The sequence below is a fragment of the Tursiops truncatus genome, chromosome 15 (assembly GCF_011762595.2).
Source record: "Tursiops truncatus isolate mTurTru1 chromosome 15, mTurTru1.mat.Y, whole genome shotgun sequence".
In the NCBI taxonomy this organism is placed as follows: domain Eukaryota; kingdom Metazoa; phylum Chordata; class Mammalia; order Artiodactyla; family Delphinidae; genus Tursiops; species Tursiops truncatus.
Window position 1 is genome coordinate 56,979,285 of NC_047048.1, and position 19,321 is coordinate 56,998,605.

Here is a 19,321-nt window from a genome sequence, read left to right on the forward strand (position 1 = left end):
TACTTGGATGGACCAGTAACTCAATTTAGAAATTATAAGAAGTATTGTACTTCTTTAAAAGCTGAAATGCCCAATTTATGAAATTGCTCAGTGCCTTGGTATTCCACCCACTCTTTGATGCTAAATGCTTTTCTCTTATTTGACAGGTAATCTTTTTTTTTAATTCTGTAACCTGTTTGAGCCTAGTCTTTAAAATATGTGCATCTGCCAGAATTACTTTCCATTACATTTTCATGAGACTCAAAAATCAGCTTGTATAACTCAGCTATGGCAACTTCTTTGTAAGCCAAAGGAAGATGGATGCACATGTGTCCAGAAAGTGTCATGGTCACCTTATTCTCTTCTAAGTTATCCCTCCACACTTCCCCACCTCTAGGTTCTGAGTCATCAGCAACAAAAAGGTTTGCTTGGCTGCTTTAAGCTCCAAGGAAGCACAGACAGAAACCTTCCAGATAGGATGTCCCAGTTTGCTTGGGACTTTCCTGGTTTTAGCACTGAAAGTTCCACATTCTGAAAAAAACCCTCAGTCCTGGGTATACCATATTGTTGGTCACCCTACCTCTGGGTCCCTTCTTAGTCCTTCCCTTGCATTTTCCCTTCCTCAGCCTGGTGCAGGGAGGCAGAGGAGAAAGGTCTGTCTCCGTGTGGACATCCAGTCCCGTAGGGGCTGTCAGCTGCAAGAAATACTCCAGAGCATGTATCTGGAGCCTCATTCTTCTTCCTCTTTTTTAAATTTATTTATTTATTTATTTATTTTTGGCTGCGCCCAGGTTTTCTCTAGTTTTGGCGAGCGGGGGCTACTCTTCGTTGCAGTGCACAGGCTTCTCATTGCGGTGGCTTCTCTTGTTGTGGAGCATGGGCTCTAGGCCCACAGGCTTCAGTAGTTGTGGCATACGGGCTCTAGAGAGCAGGCTCAGTAGTTGTGTTGCATGGGCTTAGTTGCTCCGCAGTATCTGGGATTTTCCTGGACTAGGGCTTGAACCCATGTCCCCAGCATTAGCAGGTGGATTCTTAACACTGCGCCACCAGGGAAGTCCCTCAAGTTTGTTTCTTATAGTGTGGGTAGTGGAATTAAACTGGAGTCTTCAGTTGAGGAGCTTAGATCTGGGTGAGGAACTTTAAGACTTCTGTGGTAGTAGAGTATTTGGATTTATAAAGGACAGTACAAGGGATCCTTGTGATGGAACTGTTCTGTATCTTGACTTTGGTACACACAAAGTGATTACATAAATCTGTGCATAGAATAAAATTGCACAGAACTTAATAAACTGGCAGACACAAATGAGTACGTGTAAAACTGGTGAAATCTGAGTAGGATCAGTAGATCCTATCATTGTCAGATTCCTGGTAGTAATGTTGCACTATAACTATGCCTTTCCAGCCCTGCTTTCTCCAGCTAAGTGGCATATTCAGCATTTCCTGGATTGGCCTCACGTTGTCCTGTTTCTGTGCCTTGAGTCTTACTGGTCCTTCTCCCTAGTGCCCTTCCTATTTTGTTCCTGTTCTTGTCTCTTGGCTCCTATAGTCAAGCACATATTGTACGGTTTACCACTAGTATGTGGTATCTGTCCTTCAAAGTTGTCCGTGAGGTCAGACATGTGTCTTAGTTGTCTCTAGTTCAAACCTTACTCCTGTGAATTCTTCCCTGACTTCTGGGTATACCTTTGGCCAATGTTTTCAGTCTTTTTCATCAAAAGCCACAGTACATTTTATATTGAACCTAGTATATATTTGTTATATGTATTTGTATAAAACTGAAACAAAAGTCTCCTGAAATAATGCACTATGTGCACTTTGGTATTTTGTACTTTTTTAGTTCATATTTCTTTTCTTCAACCTATAACTTGATTTTAAAACAACAAATTGAAAAACATTGATTAGACCATCCTTCCCTACTCTTAATGTCATCTGTGAAAAGCTCTGTTACAAACCTTTGTATTCCATAATCACTGTTGGAAGGAAGTTTGTAATGCTTCAAGACTTGAGGACAGGACCGTGTTATTTAACTTTGTTCCCCCACAAAAAGACTTATAGAGAATATTTACTGCAGCTTTTTTTCATAGTAAAAAAATTAAAAATATAAGTAATAGGTCAATGGAGAAATAAAATGTGTTTTAGTCATACAGTGGAATACTATGAAGAAGTTAAAATGAACAAACTAGATATACACATTTCAACATGAAAAAACTTAAAATAATAACGCTTAATAGAAAAGCATGTTGCAAGATAATACACGGTAAATTATCATTAAGGTACATTAATGAGACATGAACATGGCAAAATGTTAGCATTTGCTAAATCTAGGTGGTGGGTAGAAGAATGTCTACTATGTTATATTCTTTACCTTTTTATCTAAAATATTTTGTAATAAAAAGATCTTTGTAATGAAAATTGATATCTGCTTATAAATAATTATTATCTTACTATCTTATAAGGCCATATTGTCTGGCTTCAAGCTGCTTCTCTGAACTGCAGGGCACTTTAGCCATGGTCTGTTGTCCCCAGCTTATACTCAGACACGGTCTCTCTTGTACTTAGATGCCAAATTTGGATAAGGAGTCTATAATTTGTAAGTATTCACTGGAGAGTGTTTGCAGTGAATTCAGGTAGCTTGGCTATTTCCTAGGCAGAGCTAAGGAGGCCGTCTTCCTGGATGAGACTGTTTGCATTTTCATATGGTGAGCCATTCTTTTTTTTCTGTGTTAAGCATTAAGGCAGGAAATACTTGCCTTAAAAGATCAGGAGTGTTGGAACAAGAGAGAGGAAAAGATCATGCACAGACCTCAGTGGCAACTGGAGTCGTGTAGAATCCTACAGTGTTTGGACATCACTATTTCCTAAAGAAACAGATACCATGATTTGTAAGATTTTCTTTAAAGGATCTGCTACTCTAATCCTGTAATGGCACAGTCACTTGTTTCAGTTTGCTCTCCAGTCCTAATTTGTTTTCAGTCACTTTTTCCCCAATCATTATTATTATTATTATTATTTTATTATTGTTATTAGACTATTTAAGAGTAGTTTTAGGCTTACAGGAAAATTGATCAAATAATACAGAGAGTACCCATATACGTCCTCTCCCTTGCATACAGTTTTCCTATTATTAACATCTTGCATTAATGTGGTATATCTATTATAATTGGAAGCCAATATTGATATATTATTTTTATCTGACATCCATAGTTTACATTAAGGTTTATTCTTTGTGTTGTACAGTTCTGTGGATTTTCACAAATGTATAATGCCATGTATTACAGTATCATACAGAATAGTTTCACCACCTGACCATTTCATTTTTATCTCCACTCCAGTTCCTAGCATAGGGCTTGTAAATGTAACATGAATGTGCAGTGTTATCTCATCTAAAATTAAATGTGACCAATCAAATTCAGTAGAGTTTGAAAAACATTTAAAGAACAATCTTCCACAACCAACTAGAGCCTATCTTAGGAATAAAAAGATGGCTTAAAATTGGAAAATTTGGGACTTCCCTGGTGGCACAGTGGTTAAGAATCTTCCTACCAATGTAGGGGACACAGGTTCGATCCCTGGTCCGGGAAGATCCCACATGGCGCGGAGCAACTAAGCCCATGCACCACAACTACTGAGCCTGCACTCTAGAGCCCACGAGCCACAACTACTGAGCCCCCATGCCACAACTACTGAAACCCACACACCTAGAGCCCGAGCTCCAAAACAAGAGAAGCCACCGCAATGAGAAGCCCGCGCACTGCAACGAAGAGTAGCCCCTGCTCGTCTCAACTAGAGAAAGCCTGCGCACAGCAACGAATACCCAACGCAGCCAAAAATAAATAAATAAATTTATTTATTTTAAAAAATTGGAAAATGTGTTATATCTCATTAATCTGTCAAATAAGAAAAATAATAAAACTCAATATATAGAGACAATCAGAATTCAAAGCATATCCCTGATTTTCAAAAACCTATGAAAATCAGAGTGCTTTATTAACATAGAAAGAATATTTCAGTCTAACAATCAGCATTATGTTCAAAGATGAAACACTAGAGGTGTTTTCTAATGGGAACAAAACAAGCATGGCAACTCTAATATTATTTTATATAATTCTGGCAGTTCTAGCTAATACAGTAAGATGAGAGACAAATAAGAGTTACCATTTTAAGAAAGAGGCTCTCATTATTATTGAGATTGTAGAACCTCCTGCCCCCCCAAGTCCCTGAAACTTTGTTAAAATCAATGAGCTCAATAGGATAACTGAGGGACTTCCCTGGTAGTCCAATGGTTAAGACTCCTCACTTCCACTGCAGGGGATCCAGGTTCGATCCCTGGTTGGGGAACTGAGATCCCTTGAGCTGCGTGGCACAGCCAAAAAAAAAAAAAAGTAATCAAAAGCTTTTACCAACATGTAGAATCAACATGAATGCAGACTTCTACAAATGTGGACTGTCAGGGCCTTCCCTGGTGGCGCAGTGGTTGAGAGTCCGCCTGCCGATGCAGGGGACGCGGGTTTGTGCCCCGGTCTGGGAAGATCCCACATGCCGCGGAGCGGCTGGGCCCGTGAGCCATGGCCGCTGAGCCTGCGCGTCCAGAGCCTGTGCTCCGCAACGGGAGAGGCCACAACAGTGAGAGGCCCGCGTACCGCAAAAAAAAAAAAAAAAAAATGTGGACTGTCAGATATATTAGTATTTCTGAATACCACAGTGATGTGGATTTCAGAAGTGAATACTTCTTGGTAAAGACCTGAAGTAAAGTATGATCTTCCTGTGGTTGACGTGGAAGTTCCCTTCCTAGAAAATTCAGCATGTGTTAAAATCATGTTAAAAACTATTCTGTGTTTATATGTAAAACTGACATAGGGGCTAGGCTGAGATAATAAACATTCACAGGTCTCATGGCAGATCTTCACTGTGCAGAAACTACTCACTAAAATGTTGCAGGATGCCCAACATGCCTGGCCTCTGCAAGTGGCACTTACTGAGCACGACAATACCAAGACCCCAGAGGGTGGCCCTGTCGCTATTGGGAGTTTTTCATGGCCTTGTCTGTTAGATGGAAAAGCATAGATGGCTGGCTGGCCTCATTCAAGGGGTTCAAATCCATTGGAGAGGCTTACCACTGGGAGGGATGTTTCTAGTGCCTTCCCCACTTCTCTACAGAGAAAGACGAAGGCTGTTGGACATTAGTCTTTTTCTTTCAGTTTTATTGAGCTATAACTGACATATAACATTGTGTAAGTTTAAGGTGTACAACATAATGATTTAATATATGTATATATTGTGAAATGATTACCATAATAAGCTTAGTTAACATCTATCACCTCACATAGTTACTTCTTTTTTTTTTTTTTGGGTCTTGTGATGAGAACTTTTAAGGTCTGTTCTCTTAGGAGCTTTCAAATGTACAATACAGTGTTAACTGTAGTCACCATGTTGTACATTACATCCCCAGAACTTATTTATCTTAACTAGAAGTTTGTACCTATTAACCACCTTCATCCATTTCCCTTACCCTGCTTATTGGTCATCAAAATGACTACAGTTGACCCTTGAACAGCACCGGTTTGAACTATGCAGATCCACTCACATGTGGATTTTTTTCCACTAAATACATACGACAGTACCACACAATTTGAGGTTGGTTGAATTCACTTATGTGGAAACAATACAGAGGGCAGACTGTAAAGATAAACGTGGATTTTCAACACCTGTGTGGAGGGTCAGTGCCCTTAAACCCTGTGTTGTTCAAGGGTCAGATGTGCTTGTTTTAATTTATTTATTTTTGGCTGCATTGGGTCTTCATTGCTGCCCGCAGGCTCTCTCTAGTTGCGGTGAGCAGGGTCTACTCTTCATTGCAGCATGTGGGCTTCTTATTGCAGTGGCGCCTCTTGTTGCAGAGCACAGGCTGTAGGCATGCAGGCTTAGTTGTTCCACGACATGTGGGATCTTCCCAGACCAGGGATCGAACCCATGTCCCCTGCATTGGCAGGCAGATTCTTAACCACTGTGCTACCAGGGAAGTCCCGAGGGTCAGCTGTATTTGGATTAGATGTTCTTTTATATATTTTTGTTTGTTTGTTTATTTATTTAATTTTGGCTGTGTTGGGTCTTCATTGCTGCGTGCGGGCTTTCTCTAGTTGCAGTGAGTGGGGGCTACTCTTCCTTGCGGTGTGTGGACTTCTCATCTCGGTGGCTTCTCTTGTTGCAGAGCACAAGAGAAGCCCGCACAAGCTCTAGGTGCGCGGGCTTCAGTAGTTGTAGCACGTGGGCTCAGTAGTTGTGGCTCGCAGGCTCTACAGCGCAGGCTCAGTAGTTGTGGCACACGGGCTTAGTTGCTCCACGGCATGTGGCATCTTCCCGGATCAGGGCTCAAACCCATGTCCCCTGCATTGGCAGGTGGACTCTTAACCACTGCACCACCAGGGAAGCTCCTAGATGTTCTTTTAAGGTGCTTTTCAACTCTAAGATTTTCTACTTCTCAATAACGACATTTTTGATTCTTCTAATTGTTTTCGTGTTAATAAGAAAACATAATTGCATTAACAAGTGTTAAATGACAATGATGCATAGCACCACTATGATTATTTTCTGTGACCCTTTTCATTCTAAACCTTCTGGCTAAGTAGTCCTCTTTTTTCTTTGAGCTCATCCACTTTTGACCCTCTCTTTCCTGTGGGGATCCCCCTGCAGAGCTGATAGGCCCTTGCCTCCACTGGGGCTTTAGAACAGCTGTCATCCAGAGAACCAAACTACACAGTCTGCAAAAGAAATCTGCTTTGTAATTTTTCAGTGACTAATTTCTCAGTATCCCATATAGTATACAAAAAGAGTGAGTATAGACCATGAGAATGTGTGTGTGTTAAAGTTTTGTTGTTATCCTGTTTGATTCTCATCTCTTTTTTTTTTTAACATCTTTATTGGAGTATAATTGCTTTACAATGGTATGTTAGTTTCTGCTTTATAACAAAGTGAATCAGCTATACATATACATATATCCCCATATCTCTTACCTCTTGCGTCTCCCTCCCTCCCACCCTCCCTATCCCACCCCTCTAGGTGGTCACAAAGCACCAAGCTGATCTTACGAATCAACTCCTAAAAGTTTAGATTTGAATTTTAACTTGTCTAATACCAAGTTTTATTTTTTCATTTAAGGCTATTTCTGATGCTTGGAAGCCATCCTTTCAGCCGTAAGGATGGTAATAAATCTTTGCCTCCCACAGTTCAGACCAAGAATTTACTGCAACAAGGTAAACAAAACAAGTATATACACATAAATAAATATATGACATCTATTTTTCATGTTTTTCCCCATTTCCTGCCTTGTGTATGTAGACTTAATTCAGGCTTAATGTGCTTTCACCCTCATTGTTTTAGAGTCTACCAGATGATATTTAGGTAAGCGTGGGTCAGACTGCACCTCTAGAGTCAGACAGCACCATTACAAGCTGAGTTGTGACTCATTTTGTGGAGGGTTCTCTTCCCTTTGACAGTAAATTTTAATTTCACTCAAGGTCAAAGTGAAGGTAGGAATTCTCTCTCTCCCATGCTGTTGTTCTTGCTAACTTCTCATGCTAGAAATAATGGCTTATATTTGTTATATGGATTCCTTGTTCTTTATTATTTGAATTAAGCTGCCTCCCCTTTTGTACAAAGCTGAATATCTTCCACAGCCCAGAGCAGGGAGTAAGGAAACTCCAAGGGGAGAATTGAACTTCTTCCCCAATTTGGAATTTCTGCACACAGCACATTATTTCAGGTTCCCAGATTGTTAAGCTGACTCCTTCAGACAAGGATATCTTAAAATTTCCATTGGTTATAACAAGTATTGGAAACATTAAAAGGGAGAAAGGAAAAAGCTACTCACAATCCCACCCCTAGTACATTCACTGTTTTAAATTTCCCATAGTCTTTTGTGGTCCTTGTCTCTGTGCAACCTTTTCTTTCCAAGTTTCATCATTCATAGATTTACAAGAAGTTCCTTTGTTATGCCTTCCTAGGGAAACTCTTATAATTGATCAAGTCCAAATACAAAATTGAGAATTTCAGTGAACATCTTTATTTTTCCCTAAATCTGTACATTTTCATCCTCTGAATTTAAAAGCAAAAAAAACCCACCAAAAACCCAAAAACAATCCAAAAAACACTTGTAAATCTGCCCCCCTTTCACAGACATGTTATTTTGAAGGGATTTTTTGTTGGTTAGGCAGAGTTTTATTGCTCATTTTTTAAGGATGGGCAGTATTTGGGGACACAGTGGCCCTCAGCCTTTGACCTGATCTTGGATGCCTGCCAAAAAAAAGGAAAAGAAAACCCCAGGAAAATTTGATGTAATAGAGGAAATTTCAAATGAGGAACTTCAGATTTTCTTTAAAGAGTTTTCTTAGAAGTGACAAGTTGTTGAAAACGAGTTGTCTTCATTTGGATCTCGTCAAATCAATGTGTCTCATTTTTGTCATTAAATCTAGATATCAGCTGATGGTTATGAAGTAGAAAATCTCATCTCTGAAGACCTCACAAAGAGAAGTCATGGTTTTAGGACAGAGTATTTCATTAAGCCACCAGTCTATGTGACAGTTTCCTTTCCCTTCAATGTGGAAATCTGTAGGATTAACATAGACCTCACAGCTGGGGGAGGCCAGAATGTCACTGGCCTGGAAATGTATACATCTGCCTTGTCCAGCAGAGTGTCTTGGAATACCCCCGAGTGCCAGACCCCAGGCCCAGATGAGCCATCCATTCCGGAGAAAGAAGCGTTCACTTTGGTGGGCAAAGTCTTGTTGAAAAACCAGAGCCAAGTGGTGTTTAGCCACAGGGGCTTCAAAGCCAGGCCACCTTTTGGCCCGATGGAAGCCACACTTCCCTCCCCTGCTGTTGTGGCCCAGGAGCTCTGGAATAAAGGGGCTCTTTCTCTTAGTCATGTGGCCCATCTCAAGATTTGTATCACCCATGTGACAGGCAGTGGTATCCCTTGTATCAAGCGGTTGGAAGTATGGGGTCAGCCAGCCAAAACCTGCTCTCAGGAGGTGATAGACAGTGTTTTGCTGGTTGCCTCAGAGAGCCTCCCTCAGGACTTGTCTCTACAGGCCCCAGCCTTGCCCATGGAGAGTGACTGTGATCCTGGGGGCCAGTCTGAGGGCCAGCAGGCCCCCTCCAGCCTCCTGGAGCTGGCTGAGGTAATTCGGGATGTACCTGAAGAGTTCCTGGATCCCATCACCCTGGAGATCATGCCTTACCCCATGCTGCTGCCCTCAGGCAAGGTCATTGACCAGAGCACGCTGGAGAAGTGTAACCGTAGTGAAGCCACATGGGGCCGAGTGCCCAGTGACCCTTTCACAGGAGTAGCCTTTACTCCGCACTCCCAGCCCCTGCCTCACCCCTACTTGAAGGCCCGGATCGACCATTTCCTGCTCCAGCACTCCATCCCTGGCTGCCACCTGCTTGGGAGAGCACAGACTGCATTGGCAGTGACCCCTTCTTCCATTGCTCTGCCCTCTCAGAAAAGGAAGATGGAGCAGGGTGAACATGCCCCAGACAGTAGCCTTGGCTTAAATGCTTCCTGTTTTTCTACCACAAGCCTTCTGGTCTCACCCACTACCTCAGAGCACACTGCTAAGAAAATGAAAGCTGCCAGTGAGCTCATGGATTGTTCAACAGGTAATCCCTCGTTTTATGTCCAAGCCCGTCGTCATCTCTACTCCTCCCGGGTGACACTTGGCACTTGCCCTTTGTTTTATGCTTTGCTGGCTTAAATTACACCAAAACTTACTGGCTTAAAGAACCACACATTTATTATCTTACAGCTTCTCTGGTCACGAATCTAGGCATTGCTTAGCTGGATTGTCTGCTTTAGGGTCTTCCAAGGCTGCTATCAAAGTGTTGGCAGGGCTGCGGCCATCTCAAGCCTTGACTGGGGAAGGATTCACTTCAAAGGTCACTCGTGATTGTTGCAGGATTCAGTTCCTTGCTGAATTGTTGCACTGGGGGCTTCACTTCCCTTTTGTCTGGTGGCTGGATTCTACCCTCAATTCCTTGCCATATGGGCCTCTCGGGCAGCACACAACATGGTAGCTGTGTACACCAGCATGTGCAAACAAGTGGAAGTCAGTCTTGTAGAACCTAATCACAGAGTGACATCCCATCACTTTTATTGTATTCTGTAAGAAGCAAGTTACTAAGTTCAGGTGGGGTTCATTGGGGGCCATTTCAGACACTCTCCCACACCATTGATTCCTATTTTATTCAATGTATTTACCCAAGATTGGTGGTTGGATTTTGTCTAATGCCTTTTCAATATCAGTAGAGATGATATTATGATTTTTCATCCTTAGATCTTTTAATACAGTAAAGTACATTAATAGGCTTCTTAATATTGAACCACTGTTATATTCCTGCAAGAAACTCCATTTGGTCATGCTGCTTTTAGTGTACTGCTTAATTCTGTTTGCTAGTGTTTTTATTTAGGATTTTTGTCTTCATTAATGAGATTGGACTGCAGTTTGTGTGTGTGTGTGTGTGTGTGTGTGTGTGTGTGTGTGTGTATGTGTACAAGTACACATCCTCTGTCAGGTTTTGGTATCAATGATTTGCTCCATAAGAAGAATTAGGAAATTTTCCTTTTCTAAACTCTGGAACAATTTAGTAGTATTAGAATAATTTACTCTTCCTTCCTTCCTTCCTTCCTTCTTTATTTCCTTCCTCCCTCCCTCTTTCCTTCCCTCCCTTCCTCCCTCCCTCCCTCCCTCCCTTCCTTCCTTCCTTCCTTCCTTCCTATCTATCTGTCTGTCTATCTATCTATTTATCTGTCTGTGCCGGGTCTTAGTTGCGGCATGCAGGATCTTTGTTGCTGAGTGTGAGATCTTCGTTGCGGCATGCGGGATCTTCTTTTTTTTTAGTTGCTGTGTGCGGGATCTTTTTTTCTTTTTAGTTGCGGCATGTGGGATCTAGTTCCCTGACCAGGGATCGGACCCGGGCCCCCTGCATTGGGAGCGTGGAGTCTTAACAACTGCACCACCAGGGAAGTCCCTCATTTACTCTTTACATGTTTGGTAGAATTCTCCTGTGATTGTCAGTGCTTGGTGCTTTTGGAGATAGCTCTTTGACAACTTTTTCTTTTTGCTTATGAAAACTAGTCTGTTTAGATTCTGTCATTCTTTTTTTTAACATCTTTATTGGAGTATAATTGCTTTACAATGTTGTTAGTTTCTGCTGTATAACAAAGTGAATCAGCTATGTGTATACGTATATCCCCATATCCCCTCCCTCTTGAGCCTCCCTCCCACCCTCCCTATCCCACCCCTCTAGGTCGTCAAAGAGCAGTGAGTTGATCTCCCTGTGCTATGCTGCAGCTTCCCACTAGCCATTCATTTTACATTTGGTAGTATATATATGTCAGTCCTACTCTCTCACTTCGTCCCAGCTTCCTCTTCCCTCCCGTGTCCTCAAGTCTGTTCTCTACGTCTGCATCTTTATTCCTGTCCTGCTACTAGGTTCATGAGTACCGTTTTTTTTAGATTCCATATATATGCGTTAGCATACGGAATTTGTTTTTCTCTTTCTGACTTACTTCACTCTGTATGACAGACTCTAGGTCCATCCACCTGTATCATTCTTTAAAGTTCCTCTCTTAGTCTAAAAGGCTTATGCAAACAGCACACTTAAAGGTTACGTATGTATCTTCTCTGGCTTTGAGTGCAAATTTTAGTTAACAAGACCCCCAGAAACTCCTGGAAGCATCTGAGGTGCAGTGGGGCAAGATGAGGAGAAAGGTACTTAGACCTTGATGTTTGTGGAGGTCTCCAGTGGTGTTGGCCTTGACAGATTTGTTGGTGACACAGGACCACGCTGACCAGTGCTCCTTCAAGGCCTCAAGGTGATATCCTATGTCCTACATACTGTAGACCAAACATTCCACTCCCCGCTTTGGGGTACTTTTATGGTGCTACTTTGGGGAAGCCCTGCTATCAGGCAGATCTCTACGTCCTTTCTTCAGCAGCGGTCCCCATCTCCTGTTACCTTCACCCTCAGCCCATATCCAGAGAAGGCCCTATAGATAGTGGAGTGGGCAGAGTGAGGTCTTCATTATTCCACTCGATAATAACTGCTTTGCTTTACCTAGGAAGCAAGAGGACATGAACACCAAGGGAGTGCAGGCCAGTGGCCCTGCAGAGTTGAGGGGGCCCTAGCAGGGAGGAGATGGGGAAAGAGCAGACTAAGGCTGTTGGGGAGGGAATGGGGGCAGGGAGCAGGGGTACAAAACTGGGTGTTTACTTGCCCCAGTCATTTCCTTGGCGGGCAGGGAGGCCTTCAGAAAGTAGGGTACAGTTCTACAGGTGAGCCAGGAGGTGGCCAGGCCTGCCCAGCAATTTGTACAGGAGGAGAAAAGCTAGCGCAGAGCCCAGGAATCCTGAAAGCAGTGTGGGATGGGTAAGAACTGCCAGGGGCCCCAGGGCTTTAACTCCTGGTATCCTGTCATCACAGTCTATTAGTAGACATTAGGGAGGACCTTCTTTATGTTTGTGTCTGTTTGAAGTTAGAAGTACCATTTGTGGTTCTCAGAGGACTTTGTGTTTTGGTCTTCGCTTTTGCCAAACCTCTGGATATTGTGGTCTGTGTGTCTCTCAACAGGTCCAGTGTCCCATGAGCAAAAGCTGTCGCAAAGCTTGGAAATTGCCTTGACGTCAACCCTTGGCTCCATGCCCTCCTTCACAGCTCGGCTGACCAGGGGACAGCTCCAGCACCTCAGCACAAGAGGGAGCAATACTTCCTGGAGGCCAGGCTCCAGCTCGGGTAAGAGGGGCCCTGTCTGTCTCCTCAGAGCCCTTGAACAGGATGCCGGGCCATGCCTCTGGGGCTCTGTGAACCTCTATGCCCAAGCTCCTTAGCTCCAACACCTAGGCCTTTACTTTTCCAGGGTGAGTTCAAGGGCTGCCTATGAAGTTTAACTCTTCACAAGAAAGTCATTCTTTAGTCAATTCTTAGTAATTCTGTGGCGTTGGGGATTGGTGTTTTTTGGTAAGATCTAATGTTAATTACTCTGTCCTGAGGACTTTTGTTTGTTTCTCCCTTTTTGCTTATTTTTCTTATGTAGTCTGTCTCTCATCTGACATCTGGGGTACTTTATGTAAATGTGGAGGGTGGTTTCAAGTTGAGTATGTCATCTTCATCCCTTCCTATTAACATTTTCACCAGTATCTTAGAACAGTGATAGCTTACTGAGCTAAGTTTTGCCTAAAATGAACCTGGGACCACAATGGATGATAGAATCGGTTAGGATACAAAGTGAGAGAATCTGGAGCATTTTTTACAAGATGAAATCTGGTGGGGCTAATGATAAGGTATACACTTGCTTCCTCCTGCCTGTCCAAAGTTAGTCTGTTCTCTTATTGCCTGGATCCCAGGCCATCTTACCTTTTCTGCCCTTGTCCCCTCCTCCCTGTCTCTCTGATTATGTTTCCATCCTAATCACTCCCAGAACCTGTCTTGTCCAGGTGACCAGCAATTTCCATGACCCCAAATTCGATGGACACTTACCCTCTCAGCAGCGTCTATTGTGGCTAACCAGCCTCTCCTTTCTGAAACACCTGTCTTGGCCTTCCAGATGTTATGCTCTTTTTCTCCCCATTTTCAAGAGTCTCTCTTCAATTTCCTTTGCTGATTCTTCCTTCTCTTCCAGACTCTTGTCTTAGACCCTCTTCTCTATACTCTGTGTCACTCAAGTGAGAGCCCACTTGGCCTGTGACTGCCCATATTCACCTGTAGCTCCTTCCTCTCCTTGGAACTCAGACCCTGACCTCCCTTACAGCTTCTTGGTGCCTCTGTGTGGGAGACTCATGGATATCTTAAGTGAATTTCTAACTCAGAACTGCAGGCGCCTCCAAAGGTTTTTCCCCATAGCCCCCCATCATCCAGTCCCTGGTAAAGAGCAAGCATCTTCTACCCTGTGGTCAAGCCTATAACATGGAGGTCATCCTTGGTTTCCGTCAACATTCCTGACATTCTATTCATCATCAAGTTTTGTTTACACTGCTCCAAAATAGATCTCAGGGATGTCCTCTCTGCTCCATTACTCTTGCTGCTACCCTGGCCCCAGCTCCGCACTGCTCCCCCAGATTCCTGTAGCAGCCTCTGCTGCTCCTCCACAGTCACCCTTGCCTTGCCCATCCTCCTCATAGGAGCCAGAGGGATCTTTTTTTTTTTTTTTTTTGCGGTACGCGGGCCTCTCACTGTTGTGACCTCTCCCATTGCGGAGCACAGGCTCCGGACACGCGGGCTTAGCGGCCATGGCTCACGGGCCCAGCCGCTCTGCGGCATGTGGGATCCTCCCGGACCGGGGCACGAACCCGTGTCCCCTGCAGCGGCAGGCAGACTCTCAACCACTGCGCCACCAGGGAAGCCCAGAGAGGGATCTTTTTATGTAAGCCAGATCATGATACTCCACTTCTTAGAATCCTTCCAGGGTATCCCACTGAACTTGGAATAAAATATAAATTGCTGCCTGTGAGGTCCTGCATGTTCCAGCCTGCTCCACCCTCCTCTGCCACTCTCTCACACATCACACCTTTGTTTTTTCTGTTTCTTTAATGGACCAGCCACTCTTTGTACTTGCTGTCCCTTTCACTCATGCATGGCTGGCTCCCTTTCATTCTTATGGCTCTTCACCCAAAAGGTCATCCTTGCCCTCTCCAGATGGGTGTGGACTGGGGGAGAAAGAGCAGCCTCCCTAGGCCAGGGCCACGAGAGAAGGGCAGCAGGTATAGCTTGGGGAGGAGGGGTGGCAAGACCTGCCCGCTGTGGCCCTCATTCAGGAGACTCTGTGGGAAGCATGAAGGAGAGAGCCTGCAGCACAAGAAAGGGATTGATGGGTCAGGAGGGGAACTGCTGGGCTACAGGCTAAAGAGACTCAGGTGCCAGGCTCAGCAGGCAGGTCTGCTACAGACAGACCTCAACCCTGCCCCTCTGGTGACCTCCGTCCCCCCTTGACCTGCCCAACCTGGGTACCTCAGACCATTTTTTGCTTTTTCTTCTTGTCACATCTCACCTTTCTTGCAGTTTATCAAGGTTGTCAGGGTGAGCTTGTGCCTTGCTCTGACCTTGGCAGCCTATCCAGGGGAAAGTCCATCTTGCTGGGAGAGCAGCAGGAAGGGCCCAGTGCTGCCTAGCAGCCCTCAGAAGCCAGCTTTTCTTGAGCATTCATTGGAGCACCGAGATTTGATTATGGAGAGGAGGCTCCCCAGATTCTCAGGCTCTCTGGCATCCTCTCCTCCCAGATCAGTCAGAGGCGGCCTAGGGAGGGAGGAAGCCAGGCTGCTGAAGGGATGCAGGGTAGGGAAGCTTCTTGTCCTACTCCAGGCACATGCCCGCCTCCAGGATGGAGCCTGGACTGGGGGCAGCTTTTCCTAACCCTGGCCTATTTTCTTCCCTGATTCACCAGAGCAGCCTGGGAGCATCCTGGGCCCCGAATGCACATCCTGCAAAAGAGTGTTCTCTCCCTACTTCAAAAAGGAGCCTGTGTACCAGCTTCCCTGTGGCCATCTCCTGTGCCGGCCCTGCCTGGGTGAGAAGCAACGCTCCCTGCCCATGACATGCATAGCCTGCCAGCGGCCATTTGCCAGCCAGGACGTTCTGCGGGTTCACTTCTGAGTGACTGGCCTCAACCTGAGAAGACCCATCGCTGGGAGGAGCTGAGGAGGAGCGAGTGGGGGGTCAAAGCTCCTGGGGTCTGGCCAGGTCCCAGGCACAGGGGGGCCTCTGCTTTCTCGCGGGCTTTCCCTTTGTCTCCTCCCACAGCATAGCACATGGGCCTGCGGTGTGAGGGGTCAGGGAAGGGGCTCTCCACGCCTGCTCAAGTGGCAATAGGATAACAAAGCCATAGTTTGAGCTGGGAGGGATGGGGGAGATGTCCCTGCCCTCCTGTGCCTCCCTGCCAGCACCCCCCTGCCAGAGCCCAGGGCCTGCTAGAGCCAGCCCCACCCTCTGAGGCCCCCCAGGTCGTCTGCACACACCCCTCAGCCTACAAGGTGGATGTGAATGTGGCTCGGGATCTCAGAGAGAGCCTCCACCTTCAGTGTCACCCAAAAGTGGAGCATGGCAAGGATCTGTGGAGTAAATGACTCAGCTCCTCTGACTGGCAAACCACTCCGAGCCTTAATAAAGCAATGGTTGACGTCCGCTGTGGGCTTCCTCTTGTCTGTGTCATCATACTCCTCTACCCTACCTGCACCCACACAAAGTGGGACTGTCACAGGGCAGCCGTGAGCAGTCACTGCAACCCTGTCAGATTGTAATTTGGGTCAATGGCCTGAAGGGACAAGAAGTTGCATTTGCAGGTGCATCTGATGCATGAGGGTTTGCAGGTGGGTGTGCACGCCAGTTGGGAGGGTTGAGCAGCCCCCTAGGCTGGTGACAGCTTGCTTAGCTGCGTGTTGGCAGAGCTGCACTGCCTTCTAAGGGGAGAAGGTACCTTTTCTGCATGGCGCCTATTTCAGCAAAGATACTTGTGGATAGATTGCACTTTTTTTTCCCATTCAAAATTTTGGAGTCCCAGAGGGAAAATATGTATTCCTACAACTGTTTACTGTATGGAGTAGATCCTAGTCATGGAAGAATATCCGTGAAAAAATACACTCTGCTATTCCCTGTTTCCTCTGAGCATGTTTGGGAAGGAGGAGCGCAGTGATGCTTCTTATTTTATTCTTGAGATTTCATCACAACCACTGGTGGACAGGCTGTGGGGGTCCCTCAAGCCACTCAGGATACTGAGCCATCTGCTCTCCACTACTCCCACAGGCCTGCTGCCTCCGGGACCCTCCAGGGGAGGAGGACAGCGTTCTCTCTGGCCTCCACGCTTTGCTCACAGGGCAGAGAGAACTATAGTTCTTACACTAATGGGGGAAGGAGGGAGCTTATTAAAAATTCCATTCTTGGACTCCAGATCTAAGAATTTAGAGATCTGGGGTTGGGGTTAGAGAATGTGTTTTTAAGAGTTCCTAGAAGGTGTGTATGGCCACAAAGGTGGCTGTGGAGGCAATCGCACCCTCCCCTCTGCCTCCTGGTGACACTTCCCTTGACCCCTCACATGAGCCTCCAAGGTCTGCATTGGTGGGCTTTCCTCTTGGCTGGTGAGACTCCCGTGTGTCCTTTGGCTTTAAATGTCTGGGTCAGTCCGGATTATTGCCTTATCTTCCTTGTGTGCTTGTGTTCTAGGAAAAGCCCCACCATTGCAGCAAAAGCAGTGCTACAGAGGGGAGGGCAGTTCCTACCCTCAGCCTGTCATGGCCTCAAGATAACAGCCTAGTTCCCCAAGAGCAAGTTCACTGCTGGGAGGCCTTCCCTCTGGGGTTTGTCTCGTCTCTCCCAACCTGGGAGCCTGAGGAAGTCGCCAGCGTGGGGTCAGCATAAAGCACAGAGTGCCCAGATGAGGGCAGAGGTTCCTCCCCTCCTGCGGGGGGCCTGGTGATCTGCATTTTGAACAGGCTGCTGCTCCCCAGGTAGCTCTGGGAGGAAACCAGGCATGGGAGCCCCTGTGATGGACAGGTGGAGCCATAGCCACATCCTTGGAGATACACCATTTTTATCTTAAAGGGTCCCCTAAAATGAAGTGGTCTTTTCACCACCCTTGCCAGAACACACAAAGCACTGCTGGGCTCCGTTTCTCTCCCCTAGAAAATGAGAATAACTTTTCTCTTGCTGCCAACTAGACTCAAAGGATTTCTCACCAGAGCCCAGGGCAGGCGCAAAGCAGCTAACCAATTAACTCAAGGAGCTGGACTCTATTGACTCTGAGAAGACTCAGGACTTCAAAGCCTTGTGACCCCACTGCCCCCTTGCTTGACCACAGGGTCTTTGGGGGTACATGTCCCCTTTCCTGTAGCATTTAACCCAAAGTCCATTTGGGGGCACGCAGCCCTGGGCCCTTTGAGAGCAGGAAGCTGGGCCCCAGTGGCTGGTCTCCAAATCTTCATCCCCAAGGTGCAGAGTGAGGCCTTGCCCCATAACCTGGCCGTCCACTTGTGGGGCCAAGGCCCCAGGCCTTGGCTACTCCACCCTCACTCATGCTCCCTCTGCCTTCGCCCTCCAGCCCCAGGGGCAGGCAGAAAGGAGGGCCACTCAGAAGTAGTCCTGAAGGTAGAAGAAGTCGGGAAACCAAATCACCAAGAGGAGCAGCTGCTCTGTGCCCGGAGTACTCCATCTCCAGGCGGCTGCGTCTGGGTCCTGGAGCTGAAAGGCTCCCCCATCCCCTCGTCAGCCCTGCTTCCTCCCATGGGTCTCCAGCCTGAGGCCGCTCAGTTGCTGGGTGCTTTTCCATTCCCCAAGAAATGGTCCTCTGCTGCCTGGGTTGCTGTAAGGAGGTCTGCAGACAAAGAGACCTGCCCCTGGAGGGACCCCCCCCCCGCCCCCCCGCCAGGCTGCCGGGCTGCCAGGCTGCTGCTCACCTGCGGTCTGCAGTATTGTGATGCTGGGCTGGCTGCCTGTGTGCTGGCCACTGGGGCAGGGACGGGGCTGCTGGTGTGCTGGGCCCTCCCGCGGAGCTGCCCTCTCCCCTCTCCAGCCACACCGGCCTGCTTGGCCTCTCAGTCCACTTACACAGGCAGGATCTTTCCTTCCAGTTCTAGGTTGGAAGGGGCGTGGCTGGATGGGGAATTGGCCAGTAGAGTGGCTTTTTAAAGTAAATAAAAATAACTCAGGGGCTTCACTGGTGGCGCAGTGGTTGAGAGTCCGCCTGCCGATGCAGGGGACACGGGTTCGTGCCCCGGTCCAGGAGGATCCCACGTGCCGCGGAGCGGCTGGGCCTGTGAGCCATGGCCGCTGAGCCTGTGCGTCCGGAGCCTGTGCTCCGCAGCGGGAGAGGCCACGGCAGTGAGAGGCCCGCGTACCGCAAAAAAACAAAAAACAAACTCAGTTCCTCAGTCACACCAGCCACATTTGAAGTACTGAATAGTCACATGTGCTAGTGGCTACCCTGTTGGACAGCACAGATACAGAACATTCCACCATCAAAGAAAGTTCTATTGGCCCTTGGTGTTCCCTTTAACGCTTAGGAACCTGTCTCCCGGGAAGTAGGGAAACACCCCTACACGGGGGTGGAGCTTGTAACGGAGAGCAGGACAGTGGGGTAGAGTAATCAGATGCGCCAGCACCTTGCCGGCCCCCACCCCCACCCGGCAGAGGCCGTGTCCACAGCCTCCTCCCTGCTGTAATGCACTCCCTCCCTTACAAAGAGATGCCTTGGCCCAGAGGGTGACAAGATCTCCCGAGTGGCACAGGGAGGAGGTGAGGAGGAAGGAGGAAGAGGCAGCCATGTGGCAGTTGGCAGGTTTTTTCCACCAAGGTTTGCATCAGTAAC

The 19,321-nt window shown here is 46.6% G+C and overlaps 1 protein-coding gene across 5 annotated transcripts in view; it reads left to right on the top strand.

Annotated features, from left to right (window-relative positions):
• UBOX5 (U-box domain containing 5) overlaps positions 1-16,146 on the top strand; it is a 32,930-nt gene extending 16,784 nt beyond the window's left edge. For 4 of the 5 annotated variants that reach the window (XM_004325129.4, XM_019950814.2, XM_019950815.3 and 1 more), the window contains exons 2-5: positions 7,132-7,226; positions 8,445-9,633; positions 12,604-12,765; positions 15,410-16,146. In XM_004325129.4, the coding sequence (XP_004325177.1) occupies positions 7,173-7,226; positions 8,445-9,633; positions 12,604-12,765; positions 15,410-15,618 (1,614 nt within the window). In that variant the 5' untranslated portion in view covers positions 7,132-7,172 and the 3' untranslated portion in view covers positions 15,619-16,146. The remainder of the gene's footprint in view (positions 1-7,131; positions 7,227-8,444; positions 9,634-12,603; positions 12,766-15,409) is intronic. The other variant, XM_019950817.2, reaches the window with a different exon arrangement.
• The last annotated feature ends 3,175 nt before the right edge of the window (positions 16,147-19,321 follow it).